The sequence below is a fragment of the Drosophila simulans genome, chromosome X, assembly GCF_016746395.2.
Source record: "Drosophila simulans strain w501 chromosome X, Prin_Dsim_3.1, whole genome shotgun sequence".
NCBI lineage: Eukaryota > Metazoa > Arthropoda > Insecta > Diptera > Drosophilidae > Drosophila > Drosophila simulans.
Window position 1 is genome coordinate 17107965 of NC_052525.2, and position 18876 is coordinate 17126840.

The following is an 18876-nucleotide window of genomic DNA, read 5'->3' on the forward strand; positions in this document are numbered from 1 at the left end:
CGTGTTCCATATCTTGTACATTAAATGATTTTATTTTGTAGTGGAAACAGCAAGGTTCTATTGCTAATTATAATGGTTTTGTATGATGTGTACTATTGCATATGTACGCATGTTCCATTGCTAATAATAATGTTCGCTTATTATAATTGAATGTACACTGGCGTACGTACGTATGAACGAATATTATGAATTAAGATGATTGGAAGAGTAGTTGAGAGGCTATTTTCAGCTGTGGCGATTAACCAATACAAACATCAATTACTCAAAGGATACAACTAAAGCTACAGAAATGATGCCTTACATTCTACGCTGGTTGAGTGCAATTAACCAGATATAATACTACATGTATGTACGCCCTGTGCTGCAGTCGATTTCACTTATGTGCTAAAATCCGAATTTAATATTTAGTTATGTGTGTTGCCCGTGAAGTTGTCCGCCAATAGTCAGGATTGTGGACATGATGCGGCTTGGCTCTGCCCGCGAGCTTTTTTAAAACTAATAACGATAAGGGAAATTTTCCATTAAAATCCAACTGGAGCCGGCATGGGTCACCTATCCGCGTACTTCTGTCCGCATGTGTTGTAAGATTATATGTAAAAAAAAAAAAAAAGTGTACTAAATTCCTACATAAATTTCCATCGCTGATGTTTACATCATGGAGGGGCAGGGACCGTTGCCCTTCCTCACTCCTCGCCGTAGAAAATGCTGAAAGTAAGAATAAATGTTTATTGGCATATGAGTATCATGGCTGAGTGTGGATATCAAAACTATAAACAAAATATAGAAGAAATCAGACACAATGCGTGAAATTAAACAACGAAAAGGGCAAACATAAACTGAAAGTATCAACTGAGGAATAACTGAATTTAATTCATCACAGCCACAGTGTCGTTATTCTAACCTGAATTTTGTATATAGAGATATTAAACGCACCGGTTTTTGGCGGCAGAGCGCTTCGAGGAGCGTTCAATACGATTGTGTAGATTTGTCCTGGGATAGCATTCATCGACAAGGCGCTCGGTCTTCTTGGGCGATTCCCGCAGCTCCTTAACGTCCACGTTTTGCTCTGTTACTTGTTTCCGCATAAACTTTTCAATTAGAGCATCGCACGCCAGATTCTTCCGTGGCTCCCAGGAATCATCCTTTGCTCCATACTTCTTCCATCGGATCTTGAACATGTCACCTTCCTTAGTGGCTACATGATCAATAATTTTTTCGACTTCCCATTGCTTTTCTGGGTCGATTGAATCGTCGGCTTTCTTGGCGACGGCGGTCTGTCGACCACGTCCTTTGGCCTTCTTAACATTTGGTGAGGCCTTCGGCTTAGCTGCGATCTTCTGCAAAGCAGCAAAGATGGAATAGTTGGAGTTAATTGATCAAAGTACTGTCCTTTAAACTAATGAATGTGAAAGTATGAGGCATTTTTGGCAAAGGTAACCGCCATATAACGAAATTACTCTCAACTGACTACATTTTCTCATCAGCATTTCACATTGTAATGTTTTAAAAGCATAAATGTTTATATGTACGCCAGTTAGCGCTAATGATTTTAAATAATATAAGTATAAGTAATTAAACATGCAAAATAATCTAACCTTTTCAAAAGGTTTTGAGTCTCAATGTTTTGAAAATGCTGACTAGAATTTCGTAGAATGAACTGAGGGTTCAGTATCTAATTGGGTCTAGTATTCTTTGATTTTTCGAATTTATGTCTCACCTGGGGTTGAACTGGTTTGTCATCATCTGTTGCAGCATCGACTTCGGACTCAGAATCCTTTTCAGCAACCTTCTTGCCATTTTTGACGGAAGAGGTCGAAACTCTGCTCAGCTTGCGCTTCTTGATCGGACTTGCATGTGCGGCGGCTTTGGAGGTGGAGGGCAGGTCATTGCTATCTTCCGTTTCACCGCGCACGGATCGCCGTGTCTGGCGTTTGATATCTGGCTTCCTTGGCGAACTGTCGGCACTAGGGTCCACATCGGACTGATAAGCATCATCATCCGAATCCTCTATAACGATTTTTTTGCCATTTTTGCGGGCCGAAGTGGTAGCGTTCCTGGCCTTGACCACCTTGCGCTTGTTCCTTGCAGTTGGTACATCCGCGGCGTTGGAGGTGGACGTCTGGCCATCGCTGTCTTCGCTGCCAGAGGCCACAGTCAGTTTAGCCTTGCGTTTATTCGGCGTTTTTCTGGACGATCGGCCTGTACCATTGGACTTCTGTTGGTCCATCTCCTCGTTTTCGCTCTCGACGGCGACTCCGTTCCTGCGCTTACTTTCTGCTAGCTTCTTACTCGCCTTGGCCATAATGCGGTTGTTTATCCGGCTGTGTGACAGCGTCCTATTTGCTCTACAATGACGATTTATTGCAATTGCCGCGTACCAGCAAAACAAATTCTTTATAGAGTTTTTTGACAACTGTACACTTGGCAGTGTTACCAGACTGCAAGAAACGAAAAATCACGAAGTCAGGATATGCAGTTTTATTAATATATATAAAAATATATATCCTTGGAAATATTTATTTGATGTTTATCAATCAAATTCCCGAGATCGAATCGAAGTAAGAAAGTAAGAAAATTATTTCTTTCCAAATTTCTAGAAACGGTAATACAAATCAGTGGTCGCCTTGAATTGATCGAATTCGAATTAAGCGAATTAATCGATTTAATAATCGTTTCTTCTCTCATCCCTAATTTCAACCGCGTGCGAATTTCAATACGTTTCGAAACGACCGCATTTTGGTCAAAAAAAAACAGAGGGTATGCAGCGCCAGAAACCCAAGGGACCCGGCAAACCGGGTCCGCGTTTCAAGCCGGGTTCCGGCACGTTCAAAGGAGCTGCTGGTGGCCGGAAAAGCGGCGACAACAGCCAAAAGCGTCCGCGCCAGGAGATCAACAAGTCGCGACTGGCCGCCACCGAAGCGGAGATCCAAGAACTCAAGACCAAATACGCAGAGATCGATGCTACTGCCATTAAGAAGTTCGCCCAGTTTCCGCTGTCCAAGAAGACCCAAAAGGCACTGGCGGAGTCCAAGTTCGTGCATCCCACGCAGGTGCAACGGGACAGCATTGGACCCGCACTGCAGGGCAAAGATGTGCTGGGCGCGGCCATCACAGGCAGTGGCAAGACACTGGCCTTTCTCATACCCGTAAGTTGGTCCTTGTCCCTTCGAAAGAAATTGCCGGCTGCAAGTTATACAATGGTTCATTTATTGCAGGTTCTGGAGCATCTGTTCATGAACAAATGGTCGCGCACCGATGGCGTTGGCGCAATCATCATCTCGCCCACCCGCGAGCTGGCCTACCAGATCTTCGAGACCCTAAAGAAGGTTGGCAAGCACCACGACTTCTCCGCCGGCCTCATCATCGGAGGCAAGAACCTGAAGTTCGAGCGCACTCGCATGGACCAGTGCAACATACTGATCTGCACACCCGGCAGGCTGCTGCAGCACATGGACGAGAATCCTCTCTTCAATACAAGCACCATGGAGATGTTGGTCCTGGATGAAGCCGATCGTTGTTTGGATATGGGTTTCCAAAAGACCCTAAATTCAATCATAGAAAATTTCCCACCTGCGCGTCAAACGCTGCTATTCTCGGCCACGCAAACAAATACGGTGCAGGATTTGGCGAGGCTTAATCTAAAGGATCCGGTCTACGTAGGCTACGGAGGAGCGACGCCAGGCGAAGAGCCCAATGCCAGCACGAAGAAGGCTCCGAACACAGCTGTGTTGGCAGTTCCCGAGCTTTTGCAGCAGAGCTATGTGGTGTTGAACCTGGAGGACAAGATCACCATGCTGTGGTCGTTCATCAAGAACCATTTGAAGCAGAAGATCATTGTGTTCGTGTCCAGTTGCAAGCAGGCCAAGTACCTGTACGAGATATTTTGTAAACTGCGGCCGGGTAGCCCGCTGCTGGCTCTCTATGGAACCCTTCATCAGGATCGTCGTATTGCCATCTACGAGGATTTCCTTCGCAAGAGCCACGTCGTCATGTTCTCCACTGATGTGGCATCACGTGGTCTGGACTTTCCTGCCGTCAATTGGGTGGTGCAGTTGGACTGCCCGGAGGATGTTTCACAGTACATTCATCGAGCTGGACGATCTGCGCGGAACAAGACACGCGGCGAGTGTCTGTTGGTTTTGACACCCAGCGAGGAGGAGTACATGATTAGTGCGCTTAAGGAACAGTTGAATATCGACATTCGTTGTGTGCAAATCGATCCCAAGAAGCTCTTCTCGCCGCGCGTCAAGATCGAGGCCTTTCTGGCCCAATTTCCCGAGCTGAGGGCAACCGCCCAGCGTGCCTTCCTCTCCTACATAAAATCCGTGTTCCTGATGCGCAACAAGCGCTTGTTTAATGTGTTCAGCCTGGATCTAGATGCATTTGCCCAGTCGCTCGGCTTGGCGGTTACGCCGCGTGTTCCCTTCCTCGAAAAATTCCTGTGGCGCCAGAAGCAGCTACAGCAGCAGAAGGAACAGGGTGATAACGCAACATCGATCAATCCATTGCTCAGCAAGCTGACCAAGCAGCAGAGCTTTGGCGGCGGTGACGAGGATGAAGAGAACAGTGATGACGATGACTTTATCAAGGTGAAACGCAAGGATCACGCTGTGGAAGGAGAGCCAGTGAAACTGGACGAAGAGGAGGGCACCGAGAATGAGGCAGAAGTCCCACTTGTAGTGCCCAAGCGAGAGAAGCTGGTAACCAAGGCATCGCTGGCCAAGAAGGCGCTGAAGAAGAACCTGCAGGTCAACTCCAAGCTGAAGTTTGATGACGAGGGCGAAACTATGGCAGATGATCGCAGCCAAATGAAGGCCTTGAGTGCCAGGCAAAGAACAGTGAACCAGGACGACGACGATGGAGGCATTAATCTAGTGCTGTCCAAGGCGCTGCTCACCGAGGAGGATCAATATGACAAGCAGCGGTTCCGGGAACTGGTCAAGAAGCGGCACAAACTGCAGCGCGAGAAGCTGCGCAAAAAGACGGAGGAGGCCAAGGGCAGCGACGAGGAAGAGGAGCAACAGAACGATGACAATGCCGACGATGCTGGCAGTGAGAGTGACCATTCAGTGGACCTCTCCTGGCTGCCGGATCCCGACAAGGTCTACAAAAATAAGCCTAACGGATCGGATCGAAATGAATCCAAATCAGAGTCCAGCGATGATGCATCCGATGACGGGGAGGCTGACGACAGCGACGACGACGACATCTCCGACGATGAACCCGCCTACAAAAAGTCCAAGCTGACGAACAAGATGACTCTAATGGACACGGAAGCCATAGCAGCCAGTCTTTTGGGTAGCTAAGTGGGGGAATAAATTAATGCCAACTACTTTGTAAAAATAACCGTGTAGTTTAATAGAAGTTTGTTTTTATGGATACTTCAATTACCGATTTTAGTTTCATGGGGCTCAATTATAAAGAAGTTTGAGATTAACCCTTTGCTATTTCTTGGGTCAGCTAAAAAGATACATTTGCATCTATGAGGATGTTCTGAAATGCTTTTTTTTGTCTTTTACCCCCAGTAAAAAGTCGCTTTTCAAATGCTTCACAAATATTTGGAAAATGCCCACAAATTTATTACTTTTGTTTCGTTTGATTTGATTTCATTATGTTTTCCCTCGTCTTTCGGTTGTGACAGCTCCACACCGCTACCAGCCCATCGGATGGAGCCCAGGAGCGGTGGTCACCCATCTGACTTGGCGTATCCGGCATCCAGAATCCGCAGCTTGGATGTGAGTGTTGGAGTTCGGACGGGGGTTGCGGTATGGGGGATTCGCTGGATTCTGCGCGGGAAGGGTTTGGTTTTTGAGGGGAAGGGGGGAGTCTCCTTTTCAGTTTGAAAAGTGGGCGTGGCTGCGTGGCATGGGCGTGGCATAAAATTTGCTTTTAAAAATATCATTACACATCACGTCAATTACAATTTTTTTGTTCGATTTGTTTTGCTTTTTTTTTTTTGCTTTGTTTCGTTTCGTTTAGACATATTTGCTTGTTTTTTTTTTTCAATGTTTTATGTTTTTGTTTCAGTTTAGCGTATGCGTACGTGTACAAATAATGCAATAGACACACATCTATACAAATTATACTATATAATGGTTAAGTTTTTCTGTTCTTTTCTTTTTCTCTCGTTATTTGTTGTAAATTTCATTTGGAGTGCTTTCTTCTTCTGTTTTCATTTTGTTTTGTTTTGTTTGGCAACAGATCTCGCGTTATTTTCTTGCTTTGAGTTTGAGGTCCGTTTCAGACACAAGATACACAATTATATATGTAATTAGGTTTCGGTTTGTATATAAAAAATTAATGCTCAATTACAAGGAATAACACTTAGGCGTATGTTGTCTACAATTGTTTACGATTTGCATTTGCATTTTGCATTTTTTAGTCGTTCCTTCTGCCTGTGGAAATTGCGTTTGTGGAAAATCTGCTGCTCGCTGGTTTTAGTTAAAATATATATGCGTACATGGTTAGAAATTGTATAATTTGTTGTTGTTTTTCACTAATTCACACACACACACACAGAGAATTTGGTTTTGGTTTTTTGAGAGACAGATAGAGAGTATTACATTAAGGATTATATGCCTGGCTAATGCAAATATCAATTAGACAATCATCGGAGATTCGAGTGTGGGGGAAAGTTGAGTTTTATTTCACTTCGCTCGCTTCAATCGTTTTGTATTTGTATATATTGGTTTTTTGTTTTTAGCTTTTATTATTAACTTTATTTGTAGTTTTTGTGGGAGATTTCCTTTGCCGTAGTAATTATCATTTCTTGCTTATATGGTAGCTATATAATTATATAGTGTATATCTAGTTGGATGACAAACATACATATACAGACAGACACACACACTGAGATGCACATTTAGTTTAGCTCGAAAATTAGATTTTGCTCTGTTGTTCTTATTGGTTGTTTCTTTCGCATTGCATTTGCATTTTGTTTATAGTGTATTCCTTACTTCGTTTCGCTCATCCTTTCTCTCCCCCTCCCCCTGCTCCTCCGGCTCCACCTCTCCTACTTTCTCCTATACTAGACACACAGACATTTAGTGGTATTTAAATATATATATATCATATATCTAGCATTATCGCTATTGTGTTTACATATGTGAAAATTTGTTGGCTGATCGCGCATTATTTTAAACACACAATTACAATTACATTTATAACATACACAGATACACAGTAAATTTTATTTAACCATCTTCCTGCAGACATCCTACTAGATATCTCCCCATGCTTTCACATATATATCGCTTGGTTTTCTCTCCCTCCTTCTCTTATTTTTGTTTTTTGTTTTGTTTTAGTTTTTAGTCATGTTCTTGTTCTTGCTGTTGTGCGTTGTCGTTGGCGCCCCCGCCCCGCCCCTCGAGATGGGTGGAGCGTTTGTGGGTGGCGGTTGGCAGGGGAGGAGGACGAGGACGAGGACGAGGAGACTGGCGTCGGCCGAGGGGCGGGGAGTGGGGGGCGGCGAGGGGAGGTCTCACTCAATGGATTCAACGACAAGGGGAACGCAACACCACACAGAGAAAATACTTGACGCGTTTACATATATCACGGAAACACAACAAAGCCATCGATACAAAATATATATTGTATATATAAAAAATAAATATACCCTACTTAGCCAAGTTCTGTTGTCTCGCTCGCACGCTCGCACACACAATCAGGAATCACGAAACACACACACTGCACACAATAGACCCAAGTATATTATATACTATTATAAATATGTATATGCCTGGCTGCTGATCCTCATTTGAATGAATCGATCGATCGATGGGCTGCCTCCTGCTAACGCCTCCTGCCTCCTCCAGCTTCCTCCTGCTATCTTCTCTCTATGGCTATTACTAATATGCTCCTTAGTTCACCCAAAAAACACAAAGCACACATGGCACACATGGCACTGGCACATGGCCCACATTCATACACAAACGCACATTGAATCTAACTATCTCGTTTTGGCTTCGCGTCCGGCGGTCAAGTAGAAGTCCAAGTGTGCCATGGCCTGGCGGGGATCTAGGCCTAGACCATGACAAAAGCATCCTTGCCGCAGAACAGATACGGGAACTGGTCAATCATTGTCTGGACAATGTCCTCCAGATACGGACGCAGCTGCTCAAAGTGGCCCATGTCGGTGAAATCGATGGGTATGAGTGTGGGCCACCAGCAAATGGCCAAGTTCTTGCTGTCCATGCTATTCAGCTTCGAGTTGTCCGATACGCTGTGTGGAGCAAACACAAAAGTAAGTATCAACGAATCACAGACAGTGGATTCCCCAAACGTCCCCCCTTCAACTTACTGCACAAAGTGCTGGAATATGTATTTGAGTATGGCAAAGTTGATGGGCGGCAGCTTCTGGAGCAGCGATTTTAAAGCTATCAAGCGGCAACTCCGGTCCGTTTTGACCTCCACATTCAGCTTGGAATTGCCGACGCCTCGGGAACCTTCACGGAAAATGGAGTTAGAGCCGTTCGAAGTGAGTGCAATATGGTTGCTACATACCGGCAATCTCCTCCAGCTCCTTGATGATGTCCTTGCTGAACAGCGGAGGCAGGCGCTTGGAGAAGAAGTCCTTCAGTGCCGTGGCCACGGCATTGACGGGAATGTCGAGCGCATCAATCTCAGTATTGGTATCTGCATTTGAAAACATCATCAATTTGTTGTGCCTGTAAGGCCTGATGTCCGTAGGACACACATACCCTCTTCGAAGCGTTGGAACAGCATGTCGACATGCGCCCTACTTCCGGGCACCCTATAAATGCCCTCGGAGTCCAGGCCCTCCTTCTCGATGAACTCGACGCACTTGTTGAGGAAGATGGGGATCTCGCCCTGTTCGGAGGTAATCATCAGCTTGCCAAATTGCGCCTCCGCGGATTCAACCAGGCCCTTGGCATTCTGCTTTAGTTTACGCTTGAGCTTCTTCTCTTGCTCCTTCTCCTTCTCCTGGAGCTTGCGCTGCCTGGCCGTTTCCTCCTTGATGCGCCGCTTCTCCAGCTTCTCAAAGTCCTTCAAGCATTTGGCCTGGTTCATGTTGTACTCGGGCAGATTCTCTGCACCGAAGATGCCGGCACCCGCCAGCTCTGGCACCATGGAATACTGCAGACGGAGAAGGATAACAATGGTCAGTTCAAGTGGGACAATAGTAGATATTATGTCAAGGACGGACACTCACCTCTGGCGACTTGTCACTCTTCATGAACTCGGGAACGCAAGGCTCTGGTTTCTCTGCGAAAGTTCAAAGAATATACAATACATTAGATATTTTGTATTTGTATTTGGTTAAGAAATGAATCAAATTTAGTTGTAAACGATGCAGCATTCCCCACTTGCAGCCGCTGCACCGTTTACCTTCAAAGACTTTCTAGATACAGACAGTTTGCCAGCTTCCGGTGAAGAAATACATACAAATAAACAGAAAACACATATCACGACACATACTTTTCTCACCTGGCCCGCTGCCGCCAACGGCCATGCGCTGGTAGTGCAGCGGAATCTCCGGCGGACTCACATACGAGCCGAACGGAGGAACACGCGGTGTCTGCACCGGAATGGCCACCTTCTTCTTCTTCTGCTTCTTGGCGGCCACCGGCTTCTTGCTGGCCTTATAGTAGGCATTCTGCTGGCGCACCCGTCGCTCCGTGGAACTGGCACAGCTGTCCGATTCGGTGCAGTCTGCGGATGACATGGAAGATTGGTGTGAGAAGAACGTTTCACTTGGTTCGGAGATGATTGCGTTGGCGCAAGGAGGAGCGAGGGACACAGGACAATGCTTTGTTCGAGAATCAATGGTGCAATCTCCAAAAGGAACTTGATCATAACATTTCAAATCTAAGTTGTGATACAGCTTTGATATAAATAATATAAATAATAACAAATGCGTTCTTTTCGATAAAGAGATGAAAAAAACGTTTCGAGGGTTAATGAAATTCAAAAATATATATAATTTCGATCTGTTAGCATCAAGTTCGTGGAGTCATCAACTTGTCGGTGTGCAGGGCGAGTGATTTGGGTGAGTTAGTGGGCGAGGAGCAGATAGTTAGTACTAGCGAAACGATGATGGAGCTGCAACGGATTTTCCCCGGCATCAATACCTTCATTTTCGTAGATCTGCTCGTACTCGGCGAGCTCCTCGGAATCCTCATCCTCGCCATCCAACTGGGCATGATCGTAGCGCTTGCCGTCCTTGTCGCTCGGCTCCAAAAACGAATCTCCCATGCAGCCACTGCCGGAGCCCAGACCCAGGCCCAGTCCAGTGCTGCCCGATCCCGAGCCAGAACCCGAGCCCGAACCGGAGCCGGTGAAATTCATCTTGGCCACCGCATCGCTGACCAGCTGGAAGTTCTTCATGTTCAGCTTGCCCGGCTGCTGCGTGGGCAGGGTGAAAGTGGAGGAGCTCATGGCCGGGCAATTGCGACTGGGCGCCTCGCCAACTTTGAGCGTTTGACTGGGTCCCTTCGGGCGGATTTTGTTCAGATTGGAGTCAATGTGACGGCGACCGGTGGTGTAGGCATGTGTGGATCCGCTGAAGTTGTTCCAAATCAAGTTCTTGTTCATGTTGCGCCGCCCATCGCTCTTGTCCTCCAGCCACTCTAAATTATCCACGCGAGTAAAGTTGGATGAGAGAAGCAGAGATTCACAATTAGCCCAATCGAAGGAGATTCTCCTCGTGGAAACTTCTCAAACTATAAATGCATCGATCTGGGGCACAATTTTAACTTGATATAAAACGAATAATTTAATATGTGGAGCTGTTATCAAAATTACATAAAAATATACGCATATGCGTATTAGTAACAGAATAACTCGAGAATTGAAATACTTTTTGAATTGATTTGAACAATTAAAATATTATTCACTTTATATTCAAGAAGTTGTGCAGCATTTAACGAATATGTGCAGAAAATGCAAAAAGTTGCAGGGGCAGGCAGCTAAATAAACTCGGGGGATTCGTGCCGGGGAATGGATTTGGTTTGATTGGATATATTCAGGCAGTGCTTCGGTTGCAAGTTTGAACACAACAGAAAAAAAACGACTTAATCTAGTGTCTAGAACGTAAGTGAATCGTGAGATTAACCTGCATCATGGGTGGCCAGTGAATCCTTGGACCCGCTGACATCCGCTGCTTGTCGGGAAATGAGAAAAACGAGAGCAAACACACCGGATTCATCAGATTTGAAATGGATTCATGTTCCGACGAGTGATTTCACAAAAAATGAAGAGGAACAGATTGAGCAAAGCAAAAGGAGAGCGTGGGGAACAGCAAACGAACGAAAGAACATCTGTACAATCGATTCCCATCGATATGGGGATTTGGATTTGCTTTTTAGCCGGGGTCGTGGGTCGGGGACCATGGCAACATGGCTACATGGTGGACATGGGCACACGGAATATATACATAAACAGCGTTACTGGCAGACAGTACGGGCTCTGAACGGAACTGAAGAGCTTACGAAAACCAAGGAGTTAACATAGCAAAAGAACATTCGGAAAAAAACCGGGAGGAGCGGGTAGAAACATTCAGGTGGTGGAGCGAATGAAAGTTGATTCGATTGATTAAGATCGCCTGGATAGATCTGGTGAGTTATCCTTGCAGAGGATGCCCAGAAAAGCATACTGTCAAAATCTAGATCTTTCTCAACTTGACCTACAATACCATAATATACGTTGGGCGATTTCTACATTATTTTAATCTACATAACAAAGTCGAAGGAGAATTTATATATATATACAATTTCTCGTCAATACTTTATCACAATTCTGCAATATACCATTCGCCAAATTGCTAGCATTGTATATTACAAACTATTTACAGAGCTTTAAAAACAATCCATCATAGTTCGAGTCTATTCGCTTCCTAATTTTTACAATTCAAACGAAATATTTGCAAAACAATTCAAAAAATTAGGATATACTTCTCTGTAAGGATGTCACCTCACCAGCTTTACCCGAAAATGAAGAATCAAAGGGAAGAAAGAGTGGTTTAGGAGAGGATTGACGGGTTGGTTGGTGAAGATTCGTTGGTGTTTTTTTTTCGAGTGATCACAACAAGGAAACCAAAAAAATAATTCAAAACTCTAGGGGATGATAACGAGATAGAGGGAGACAGATAGAGATAAGAGATATAAACGAGAATATAGGAGAAATATATTCAAATAGTTAGATTACATGTTATTTCTTCCAAACTTGATTCTGAAGCCGAAACGAATTGACTCTTATATGTGCATGTAATGAGCTGATGATCTGGAGGGGCTGGCTCTGGAGGAGTTGTTGGAGGAGGGAATATCTGGAATCCTTATATATTTTCGTTTTGTTTTTTGTTTTTTTTTCGATTGAGTATTTTGTTTGTTTGAGAGCAAATAATTTGATTTGCAATAGGCAAAACGACAACAACAAATACACACACAGAGATAAATCGATAAAAAATGGTTAAGGTTAATCGTTAATTAATAATAATCATTATATATATGATATAGATAGATATGGCGCATATAAGTATATGGTATGGCATGGAAATGGCATGATCCACGAGTTGGCAATGAATCGGATGGATGAATAAATGAATGAATGAATGAATGAATGGTTCGGATGATGGAATGGATGAATATTCATACGTGGATAATTATATCGTATATGGGTATGTATAATATATATATATATATAGTTCATTGGCTATGGACCACGAATTCTGAATGAGTTTGGTTTCTTTTTGTTATTGGGTTTGGTTTAGCTTTAGGTGGGGTCTTTTGGCTTGGTCGTGTGGGATCAGTGGCCAGCATGGAACTTACTTTGATGCAGGTGCTTCGGCTTTTCGTTGTCATCGTAGATTTCATCTAATGATATATCTCTTTCTTCTACAAATCGAATGATGAGCGGTTAGGAGGGCTGTCGGCAACATTGGCTCGATGGACTGACTCACCATTTAATGAGTTGAGAGATCGGGTAGGAGCCATTTCGTAATTCTCACTGCCGGATCCGTCGGTTCCCAGCGTATTGGACAGCATGTAGCTCTCGTGGCGCGGCGGCGGGCGTGGCATCTGGTTAACCGAGTTCTCCAGCGTGCCCTCGCCCGAATCCAAAGTAATTGACTCCTCCACATGCAGGTTCTCCACCTCGTACTTGTTGTCCCAGGCTGTCTTCAGGAATGGATTATAGAACGCAACTGTAAAACGAGCCACAATGTTAGATTCAAAGCCTCTAATTCGGTCCATAGCTCACTTACACTTGACATATTGATCCGCCGAGAAGGTCATGAAGCTGCCCTTGAAGCGATCGGCCACCGCATTGCCCTCGGTGATCAGAATCTGGCAAATATCGCTATTGAAGAACGCATTAACGCCCCCGCTCTCGGTCACCGCGATAATCTGCAATGGAATGTTGGCATTCTGGGCTGCCAGGATGCTAAACACGAAGAACAAAAATAAAAACAATTCTCTAATGCTTGAAAATGCCTTAGATCGTAATAGATAAGTTAACTCACCTTAGATTTACCAACGAAGATCGACGCTTGGCCGAGTAAAAGTAAATATAGCCATGGATTAGTTCATCGCGGTACTGGCTAGTGCCATGATATGAGGAAAGGATAAACTCGACCCGTCGCTTGGCATCGCCAATAAAGACGTCGACAATGATGGAGTGCTCGTTGGCCTTGACCAGCGTCGATTCCTCCACCAGCGGCTGGACAATGTTCTCGATGTCATACTGATCGCCACAAAAGATGCAGCACAGGATGCGCAGATCGGTGTGATTGGAGGGATACGGCTCGTAGCTCTTCATCTCAGTCAGCTTCAGCGACAGGATGACTATGTTAAGTATGTCATAGACGTACTTCTGATGATTTTGCGTATGATCGATGAAGTCGCAGTGCAGCATCTCCGACAGGCGCATGCCCTCGTTGCGCAAGTATTCCACCTCGTTCTCCTTGAGATCCTGTGGCTGGTACACCAGCACGATCGGCAGATTCTCGAACTTGTCCTCCAGCTCCAGATTGCAGAGCAACGTGCGCTCCAAGTTGTCCTTGAGCGTCTCAAAAGATTGCTGATTGGAGTACACGCAAATAAGACCTGCAAAGTATCGAAATTTCTTAGTTACAGTACATGGAACGTTTAAAACATTTCTTTGTGTTATCGGGCATGACAATCCTGACAATCTTTTTTCCATTAAGCAAAAACAATCATCAGTAAGCAATTAGTAATACAAAATCTAAAGGCTGTGAGTAAGCAATATGATATCATATGCCAGCAATAGAAATTCGTTACTCCGTTAATTAGCTAACTACTATATCTTGGAAGCATATTGAGCCGCAGGGCAATTAAGTGCAATTACTTGAGTGAGCTTTACTTATTAAAAGGTGCCAGCCCCTATTTGCGATTCTATGAAGCCGCAAACTTACCACTCGAGTAGACATCTATGGCCTTGAAGGCCTCCATGTCGCCGTTGGCGATTCGGTAATTGAGATAATACGTCTGGTTCTCGTAGATGTACTCGCCCTTGCTACCGGTACAAATGCGGATGTCGTTGAGCAAATCGCTGGCCAGGTGCTCGGAGCCCACGATCAGCAGATTGAGCGTGCGGTCACTGCCGCTGCCGGAACTCTTCCAGCCACCGCCGCTGGGCGTCTTGTGGTTGCTGGCCGACTTGTCGGACAACACCTCCTCAATCAGGCTATCCACACAGTTGTAGAAGAAGGGACAGTGATCGCGGATGGGGCAGTGGATGAAGCGCAGGTGCTGGACAAGCATCAACCGCCGCTCCTGGTCCAAGCGATCGAGTATCTTGTAGCGTGAATCCTCCTGTATGACATCAGTTATCTGGCGCACATCTTCCTGAGTGATGTTGTCAACGTTCTTGAACTGTAGAAAATATTGAGCGTGTTCCAGCAGGAGCTCCACAAAATTCTGTTTGCTCTTCTCGATGATGTCGTCCTGGTGGATGTCGTAGATCTGCTGGCAGTCGTGCTCCGAAAGCGCCTCAAAGCATTCGCGTCCCATGAAGAGGACTCGCACCTCGGACAGCTGCTTGCCGGGCGTTACAAAGCCCGACTCCTCAAGTAGCATTTTGAATTGCTGCTTCCATCTAAGGGTGGTAATAGAATGGTATAGAAAGGTTTTATATATAACTGACAACTCAATGAATCAATATAGTAATTGTAAAATGCCTACATTTGTAAAGTGCCATAATGGAATTACACGTTTGGTCTGAACTCACCCAATTTTTTTCTTGTCCTGCTGCACCGAGTTCAAGTAGTTACGGAAGACAGTCTCTGCCTCGGAAGTCTCTAGCACATCAAAGGGAATGCGGGCCTCATCCTCCGCCTCGTCCATGTCCACCAGCTCCGTCCACGAGGCCTGCGGGCACTCGAAGAAGTACTGCTCGAACTCGATGTGATTCTGCAGATAGTTCCTGGCGCACTCCCAAGCATCGTCATCGCTGATATTCAAAGCACCGATGTCCGGCAGCAGGTACTCCAGCGCCAGGGCAAACTTATCCAAGTACTGATGCAGTTTTTTGTTCAGATGATCGTCGCGCAGCTTCTTCATGTGCCGCCGGAATAGCTTTTGGCCGGCCTCATGACCGAATATGTTGAGGAACTCGTTCCACTCGCGATACTGTGACAGCATCTTGGAGCCCTGCGACCACAGGACGTGATAGTCGGTGATCTGGTTGCGTATTAGTCGCGTCACCGCCTCGGATCGTGTGTCGAGCAGTTCTTTGCGTGACTTGGCCGACTCCTGGTAGGAGATGATCTTGACCCGGTTCTTAACCTTGTCGATCATCTGGGCGAGCAGGAGGAATGCCAAATCGATGTTGATGCTCTCGTGGGCCGACGTCTCGATTAGCTGCACGGTGCTCTTGTAGTCCTTTCGCTGGCTAATCTTCTCCGCCTCACGAACATACAACTCATAGGCGTCGTCGTTCTTTGTGGTCACCAGCACCAGGGGCTTCTTGTTCTTTAGTATGGTTGCGATGACATTCTGCACGAACTCCACCTGCTTCTCCACACTGCGATTGGGCACTGGACTCACGTCGAAGACGACGACAAAGCCATCGATACTGAGCCGGCCATCGGGCATGACCTTCTGTTCGTACTCCTTCTCGATGCCCAACTGATTCTTGCATATGTACATTAGCTTCTCCGCGGAGAAGACCTTGGTGGCCGTGCACCGCTTTGAGTATGGATCCATCTTTCCCACCTTAAAGGCTTGGAACGTGGAGTCGTCCATGAACTCCGTCTGCTCGATGATATTAAACTGGTACTCGACGCCCTCATCCGTCGTCTTGCGCACATCGCCCCAATAAAGGAAGTGGTCGTTGTTCACGATCCGGCCACTAAAGTCGCTTTGGCTAAGCACTGATATGTGATCGATGAAGTAGTCGTCGGCCATCGGGCGCATGAATCTGTTGCACAGGCATGACTTGCCCACTCCCACCTGGCCACGGTCCTTTTCGGTCCCGGATAGTCCAATGACCGAGATGTTAAACTGACGCATCTTGACGTTCCTGCAAGGATTCAACAGTCGAAGGAGAGAATTAGATACTGGCTTATAGATTCGCAGATAAATGCTAAAAGTACATCCAAATGTTATAGAATAGGTAATTCCGGATTTGGAATTCTGCAGGTGTTTTTGTTCAAAGGTACGATTGTGCCTTATCATATCGATAAGGTGTTATCTACTGGCGCTTTTCCTCACACGCCTATCAACATGACACAATGTTGTAACATTGTATCCATCGCAAATTGATTCATTCAATCAGGTGTAAAGGTAATATTTGAAGATATCACATAAGGGATAACCTGTTAACGTTGTATGGAAAGGGTAATGTAAATGCTATTTTTTTCAGGATTTCACATAAAAGATATATTCCTTTTTATATGGATATACGAAAGAAAAAAGCGTAGGATAGACCTTGGCTCGGCTCACTATATTCAAATGTGTTTACGTGAAAACGTCAGCTTATGGATATCTTTGGATATTCAGGGATAACCTCTCAATTTCTCCGGACACACACGGAAAGGAAAACCGTCGATTTCTGGTCACTTTTTCACGGCAAATGGCTGGCTTGCGATGCCAGCCGATGACTATTATCCAAGATAACCTTCGAGTTGAAGAATCGCCCCGTGTCCCCCGCGCCGTCTGCTCCAATTGGCCGCAGGACCTTCACATTTTCGCACACTTTTCGCCAGTCTAGGACTTTGTCATGGGTTCCTTTTGACTACAACTACGCAGTTACGGATACATCCACGGATTGGGGGTCCAAAAACACGAGAGAGCAAGAGCGAGAGATTGGCTGCTGCGATGTGACAAAAAAAAAAAAAAAAAAAGAAATGGAGAAGAAAAACGCGCAAGCGATTTTCTTATGCCGGCGCTGCCCGAAAATTCATTCCATGTGATTTTTGGCCAGCGAATATCCGCGAAACGCGATTTCACAACAAACGCACAGGGCTGTGTTTTACCTGCTTTCTTTTGGGTTCCAAGTTTGATATTTGTATTTATTTATATGGCTAGTTTTTATACAACATTTTCGGCAAGTAGGGAAAGTCAGTCTGCAACAAATCCTTTTTCCGTCCTGACTGCGGCGGTTGTTCTGTCGCAGCGCTTCTTTTGGTGCTGCAAACGACACGGCGCAACTCTCTAAAGAGAGGGAATCAGAGTCAGAGCGAACACAAGCGACTGAGAGTGGAAAGCGGAGAGAGCGCGTGGGTGGATTCGGATGTGAATGTGTTTGTTGTTGCTGTTGCTAGTGCACTCCAATTTGTTGCTGTTATCCTCGAGTGGGAGTGCAACAATGTGGGTGTGTGTGTTTGTGCGTTTCAATGAGAGTGGAAATAATAAATTCCCCACTGGCCTTTAATTGAGTTTTTCCGGCGTACAAACACCGCAAGCACACACACACACACATGCTGGGCAAGTGCAGCGCAGAAGCGAAATTGGATCTGCAACAGATTTCCTGTACATTCTCCGCGCTGCACAACAAAACTAACAACAACAACAGCCACAGCGAAAGAAGCGGAGAGCAACGATCCAGTGAAAACAACAACGACAAAGGCAAAAAGAAAGGAGGAAGGAGAGGAGAAGAGAGAGTACTGCAAGTGCATGTGCAACGGTACAATTACACAAACACAAACGGGCGGGGCGGGAGCGGCAGAGCGCAAAGACGAGAGACAAAACACCATACAATTTTTGGAAACGAATTTTCAGATTTGTTGCAGAAAAGAAAAACACTGTTGCCGCATCCGCCTAGCCATCCCGCTCTGGCACACACACTCCCAGCAGCGGGGCATCTCGCTCTCTCTGCGTGCTCGCTGGCTGCGTGTGTGTGCTGTGTGTGTGAACAATTACCTGCAGCTGCGCACAAAGAATTCAAGTTTAATCCGCCTCGGCGACACTTTTTCTTGAAGCCCGTGCTTCTTGGCTTTTCCAGCCAGTCACTTGACAAAATACTAAGCAATTGTATTTCTTGTATTTGCTTTAATAATTATTTTCCCACCACGAAACTCTCACTCACTCACACACACGCACACAGCAGCCGCACACACTCAAGACAAGGGAGAGAGGGAGAGGGCGAGCGAGAGGAGAGAGGAGCAGCGCGTACACAACGTATACAAAGGACAATTACGAATCAGCATCGTAAACGCACACTGGAAAAGCAGGTCAGATACGTCCTGACTCGATTCAGGAATCAAAACACAAAACTCAATGCCGAATGCAAGTCGATTCGCATATTACGCACGCACGAACGCTACTCACAATTATTGTAATTCACATCCGAGCTTTAATTTAACAACAACAAAAACTAGAGCTGGAAGTAATGTCGATGCTTGTTAGTTTTTATCGATAACCCGATACGCGTATGGGTGGCGTACTCGCTAACCAAAGT

The 18876-nt window shown here is 45.5% G+C and overlaps 3 protein-coding genes across 13 annotated transcripts; 1 reads left to right on the forward strand and 2 right to left on the reverse strand.

Annotated features, from left to right (window-relative positions):
- Positions 1–11: 11 nt before the first annotated feature.
- Positions 12–2462, reverse strand: LOC6726277 (nucleolar protein dao-5). 2 transcript variants are annotated; one of them, XM_016174103.3, is made up of 3 exons: positions 1718–2462; positions 902–1337; positions 12–705 (listed from the first exon to the last, which is right to left on the reverse strand). In XM_016174103.3, exons 1-2 carry the CDS (start codon positions 2300–2302, stop codon positions 924–926), a joined length of 999 nt encoding a protein of 332 aa, XP_016039804.1. In that variant the 5' UTR covers positions 2303–2462; the 3' UTR covers positions 12–705; positions 902–923. The 2 variants fall into 2 exon arrangements, with proteins under 2 accessions (XP_016039804.1, XP_002107238.1); XM_002107202.4 differs by having other exon boundaries at positions 934–1337; positions 1718–2461.
- A 197-nt stretch (positions 2463–2659) lies between these two features.
- On the forward strand, positions 2660–5580 carry LOC6726276 (probable ATP-dependent RNA helicase DDX10). The gene is made up of 2 exons (XM_002107201.4): positions 2660–3146; positions 3216–5580. The coding sequence occupies exons 1-2, from the start codon at positions 2760–2762 to the stop codon at positions 5304–5306; spliced, it is 2478 nt and encodes an 825-aa protein (XP_002107237.3). The 5' UTR covers positions 2660–2759; the 3' UTR covers positions 5307–5580.
- A 2255-nt stretch (positions 5581–7835) lies between these two features.
- LOC6726275 (rho GTPase-activating protein 190) lies at positions 7836–18852 on the reverse strand. 10 transcript variants are annotated; one of them, XM_016174099.3, is made up of 16 exons: positions 18747–18852; positions 15205–16497; positions 14390–15072; positions 13478–14060; positions 13220–13398; positions 12917–13159; positions 12786–12851; positions 12166–12291; positions 11075–11119; positions 10092–10589; positions 9448–9672; positions 9173–9225; positions 8700–9096; positions 8503–8634; positions 8300–8444; positions 7836–8221 (listed from the first exon to the last, which is right to left on the reverse strand). In XM_016174099.3, the coding sequence occupies exons 2-16, from the start codon at positions 16485–16487 to the stop codon at positions 8023–8025; spliced, it is 4857 nt and encodes a 1618-aa protein (XP_016039811.1). In that variant the 5' UTR covers positions 16488–16497; positions 18747–18852; the 3' UTR covers positions 7836–8022. The 10 variants fall into 10 exon arrangements, with proteins under 10 accessions (XP_016039811.1, XP_016039806.1, XP_016039813.1 ...); XM_016174094.3 differs by having other exon boundaries at positions 9439–9672; XM_016174101.3 differs by having other exon boundaries at positions 9439–9672; positions 18637–18852.
- Positions 18853–18876: the final 24 nt, after the last annotated feature.

What these genes read in the sequence shown, in the direction of transcription:
- LOC6726277 (XM_002107202.4), bottom strand. Translation starts at nt 2,302, where the DNA reads ATGGCCAAGGCGAGTAAGAAGCTAGCAGAAAGTAAGCGCAGGAACGGA. An exon ending in ACAAACCAGTTCAACCCCAG is followed by an intron (nt 1,338 to 1,717) that starts GTGAGACATAAA and finishes GCTGCTTTGCAG; the next exon opens with AAGATCGCAGCTAAGCCGAA. An exon ending in CGCTCTGCCGCCAAAAACCG is followed by an intron (nt 706 to 933) that starts GTGCGTTTAATA and finishes TCTTACTTTCAG; the next exon opens with CATTTTCTACGGCGAGGAGT.
- LOC6726276 (XM_002107201.4), top strand. Translation starts at nt 2,760, where the DNA reads ATGCAGCGCCAGAAACCCAAGGGACCCGGCAAACCGGGTCCGCGTTTC. An exon ending in CACTGGCCTTTCTCATACCC is followed by an intron (nt 3,147 to 3,215) that starts GTAAGTTGGTCC and finishes CATTTATTGCAG; the next exon opens with GTTCTGGAGCATCTGTTCAT.
- LOC6726275 (XM_016174094.3), bottom strand. Translation starts at nt 16,487, where the DNA reads ATGCGTCAGTTTAACATCTCGGTCATTGGACTATCCGGGACCGAAAAG. An exon ending in CATAGATGTCTACTCGAGTG is followed by an intron (nt 14,061 to 14,389) that starts GTAAGTTTGCGG and finishes GATACTTTGCAG; the next exon opens with GTCTTATTTGCGTGTACTCC. An exon ending in ATATTCCAGCACTTTGTGCA is followed by an intron (nt 8,222 to 8,299) that starts GTAAGTTGAAGG and finishes TGCTCCACACAG; the next exon opens with CGTATCGGACAACTCGAAGC.